Genomic DNA, 4,156 nt, shown 5'->3' with positions numbered 1-4,156 from the left:
TCCAAGGCGCAATTTTTCGAGTGATAGTCGTAGCGATAGACGCGAGTCGTGGCTAGCGTTCGAAGGGTCCGATATCCTCGTAATCAGCGTCGATAGTCTCGATCGTCAGGTCGCGCTGCTCCGCGACCTCTCCCGCGATGTCAGTCAGCCACTTCTTCTTCTCGCGACCCTTGACGTAGATCGTCACCGCGGCGTTCGTGCTATACTCCAACGTGTCCGTCGGTCCAGTGGAATTCGTGGTGATTAAGAGTCAGCCAACAGGCCTGCGACTTCTCGCTCTTCGTCAGCAGATTCCACGACATCGGCGCGCGAAAGACGTGATGCGTCAGATCTCTGCCGTTCGCGAGTATCGCCATCTCCTTCGTCACGAATCGCTCGTAGATGACGAAGCCCTGCAGATCGACGAAGATCGGCGGGGCGATATCGCCCGTGACCGTCGTCGCGGTCATCGTCGCGAGAGACTGACGTTTATTCGCGAGAGACTGACGTTTATTCGCGTCTCTCCCAGATATCTTCGCGGTTTCGAGTTTCCTCTCTCTCCCCCCATTCAACGCGCCGTCTTACAGGATCTTACGCACGACGTTCGTCAGCGGATTGTACTCCACCACGCGATCGTGAATGATTAGGCAGTACGCCGTGGTGTTAGAAGGAACGTTGTCCTTGCAGTCGAATTCTAGACGAACGTCCACAGTGGCGCTCTTAACCGCTTCGTTTTGGCGGGAACAATCTATCACCACGAGCGAGCCGCAGTATAGAAATTTGTTCATAGTCAGGAGCGTCTCGTCGCTCGCGGATCCGTAATACGTTCGTCGAAATCTCGCGTAGGCGTCGTACAGTACGGCGATCTTGTTCTTATCGAAGTCCAAATTCATATCGTCGTACGGATAGAAGTCGGAATTGAGATACAACTTTACGTTGGTCAGATTGCACGCGTCGAATCTGGAAGCGTCCTGCGACAGGACGTTCTTCCTTCCGGTCTGCAACGCGAAGATGACGTAACGCGGTTTCTCGAGCTGCGTGGCCGCTTTTACGGCCCACGAGTGTTTGGTCGTGCTCTGCAGGAGCGGAAACTCGTAGAGATCCCACGAGCGAAAGGGCGCGCTCAGATATCTGCCGCTGTCCAACGTGCGCAACAGCGATAATTTATTGACGTCATTCAACACCACTGCGGCACGCACCACGTGCGGCACGCACCACTGTATCTTCGCGAGCTCGACTCTCGGCTCGAATTCCTCGCGCGATATCAGACAATTGTTGTCGTTTCGCGCTCTTATCAGAATCAGCTCGTGACGCGCGTTGATGACGACGCGCCTGTAATCCTCGCAGAAACCTAGCAGCGTGTCGAGAGGAACGCAGAAGTTGAAGTCGCCCGTCGACGCGACGCCGCTCGGTCCAGTCGCGAGATCCCATCCGGCGTTCTTCAAGATCTTGCCTCGTTCGGCCGTCAGCGAGGCGTAGTTCTTGATCGTGCTAGTTATTCCGACGTTGCGATTACGATCGATCTCCACGCCATCGAGCTCGTAACGTATCTCCTCGAACATAAAGGCGACGCAATTGTTCACGAGCCACGCCGGCGTCGAGGACACGGACGGCTCCTTAGAGGCCGAGGCAGGCTTACCCGATTCGCCGCTCGACGCGGGCGGCGGATTATTCTTCGTATGCAGTCTACCTTCGACGTAGAGAAAACTCTCGCACGGCAGCGTGTATAGGTCCTGCTGTTGTATGGGTATTCGTATCTCGTCGCTGTATCCGAAAGTGGTGTTGGCGTACGGATTGTACGTGTGACTCTCGATCTTCACGATGCGATCGTCGAAGACGGGTTCCCCGCCGATGCTCAGAATGTCCCTCATGTCGTCGAACTATCGCGCGGCTCTCGGTACGACGAAACCCATGGATCGCAGAATAAGCGACGTTGGCGGCGGACAATCCCCCGACGCTCCTCTCTCTCGAGCGCGCGATTCGAATTCCCGCGACGTGATCGCGGTCGCCGCCGCTGCCGCCGCGATGCGACGTCGCGACGCTAGATTCGCGCACAACGAGCATCGCCCGTTCCCTCCCCGTCCTCGCGTCTCGCCGCGCGCTCTCTATCGTCTGCGTCGCACGTGCAATCGAATCGAGATCTCTTCGCCGCGGAAATCGATCAATCAACCGTCCTGATCGACGACGCGCAGCGATACGTCGGTCACGAGTCGCGCGATGACCGGCAGATAAATGATCTGCCTCGGGATCTCCGACACTTTATATCCCGGCAGGACGTTCGGCGCGAATTCGTGTATCGCGTGGGCGGATCTCCCGTTCACGTACGCGCCCGTCGTCAGGTTGCACTCCACGCGAATCGTGTTAACCGCGATAATGCTTACGGGCTCGTCGGACGCGTACCATTTGTTCGGTTGCAATACGCGAGACTGGGAGAAACCTAATAACGATCCGATATTGTTCGGTTTGGTGAAATTAATTCGGTACGCGCATTTGATTTCGCTTCTCATATTGTCGTTACCGCGTAGCGCGAGAACGCGATCGCCGCTCTCGTCCTCCGCGTCCTCGACGTCGTACAGATATTCGTCGTCATCGCCGTCGCTGGCGCCATCGTCGCCGTCTCTCCCTCCGTACTCGCGCTCGGCGGTCATCGCCGTTTTCGAAGAATCGCGGCTCTCAGGTACGCGCTTATGTCGCGCAGGATCCGATCGGGATCGTGATCGTCTCGTCGTTGTCGTCGAAAGTAAAATTTATTGTTCGAGGAATTCACGTTCGGAATCGTGTAGGTCTCGAAATTGGTCAGACCGAGCTCGTAATCGTCGTCGCTCAGATCGAGAGGCGGAAAGTAACTCGTCGTGAGAACGTTGCTTCTTCCGGTTAACGTGAGAATCAGCGACATGATGACGCGCGCTATCGCCGTTAGAGACCGAAGGGCTTCCTCCTTCCTCTTCCCTAATCGAGTCGTCGAAGGAAGCGCAGGCACAATTGTCCGCAGACGCTCTGATCGTTCGTCTGCTGAGGGTCGCGATTGTACGCGATGCGCGTGTCGCGTCCTAGATAACGCACGAATTCTCGAGACGGCCGAAGATTGCCGAAAGCGTCGAAGTAGATAGCGTCTTTTCCCCTTTTAGCGTACGCCACCCAATGCGTGCCCGGCCCCAAGGAGTTGTCCAGGTTCACGATTCCACTCTCGTTGCGACGAACTCGCGCCGGCAACGTGTCGCGCATGAACACACCTCTGAAGTGACGCATGCGAGCGCGCTTGGCCGCGCTATTCAACTGTTCGTTCGTCGTGACGCCGATCGGAGCTACGACGTCGTCTAACGCGCGCGAAGGCGCGATTTTTTTTTCTTCCTTCTAACCGTTCGTCCGCCTCGTCTCGCGATGCTTCCGCCGCGCTTGTAAGGCGCGAGATCAAACCGCGGCCCTCCATCGCTCGATTGTGTCGCTGCAGTTCCTCCAATTGTCGACGCGCGGCCTTACCATCGTTCACCATCTTCGCCATGCCGGCCGCTTCGCCGATCAGCGATCCTAAAGCTCCGAGCGCCGGCAACAGCGGCAGGAAGCCGCCGCGTTTCGTCGCAGGAAGAACCCGTCCTCTCGTCGTCCTCCTCCTCGTCGAGGTCGTTCTTCTCTTGCCGCTCTTTCTCGCGCCTCTTCGCGCTCCAGCCATACACATTCCTAGTTTCGTCTTCGCTTTCATAACCGCCCATACGGCCGACGCCGCCGCTCTCTCGCCGGAGAGTCGAATCCCCAGCCCGGATACGCTCGAACGCTCTCGCTCCGGAGCGCCCGATCCGCGACGTGCCGATCGGCGAGATCGTCGCTCCGCGAATAGGCAATGTCGTGCTCGCGGCAAGCCGCGTCCAGCGGATTGACGCCTCGATCGCTTCGCGCGAGCCGCTTCGCGAGACGAGTACCGGGACCGCAAAACTGATATCCCGGTATATGTAGTTCGAACGGAAGAGCGTTTATAGTTCTATTGAGCAAACCGCTACCGCGACGACTGCCGTCGCGACCCTCAGCGTATCTCATACGCCTCGATCGTCGACGCGCTTATAGTCACGCCATTTTGTTCTCCCGGCACATTTTGCAGTCTGATGCACGGCGGCGGACCGTCGATGTGCGTGTCTTGCTACGGCTGATTGTGATGCTTGTGACAGAGGCGATAACGCTGCAC

At 57.5% G+C, this 4,156-nt stretch overlaps 1 protein-coding gene across 1 annotated transcript; it reads right to left on the bottom strand.

Annotated features, from left to right (window-relative positions):
• Positions 1–560: 560 nt before the first annotated feature.
• LOC112638715 lies at positions 561–1,850 on the bottom strand. Its single transcript, XM_025410883.1, has one exon. The coding sequence runs from the start codon at positions 1,848–1,850 to the stop codon at positions 561–563; it is 1,290 nt and encodes a 429-aa protein (XP_025266668.1).
• Positions 1,851–4,156: the final 2,306 nt, after the last annotated feature.

This window comes from Camponotus floridanus, unplaced genomic scaffold (genome assembly GCF_003227725.1).
Source record: "Camponotus floridanus strain SB8 unplaced genomic scaffold, Cflo_v7.5 scaffold354, whole genome shotgun sequence".
NCBI lineage: Eukaryota > Metazoa > Arthropoda > Insecta > Hymenoptera > Formicidae > Camponotus > Camponotus floridanus.
Note: the sequence above shows the minus strand (reverse complement) of the source record. Positions and strands in the feature narration are given on the sequence as shown.

Coding starts and splice junctions, on each gene's coding strand:
- LOC112638715 (XM_025410883.1), bottom strand. CDS start 1,850: ATGAGGGACATTCTGAGCATCGGCGGGGAACCCGTCTTCGACGATCGC.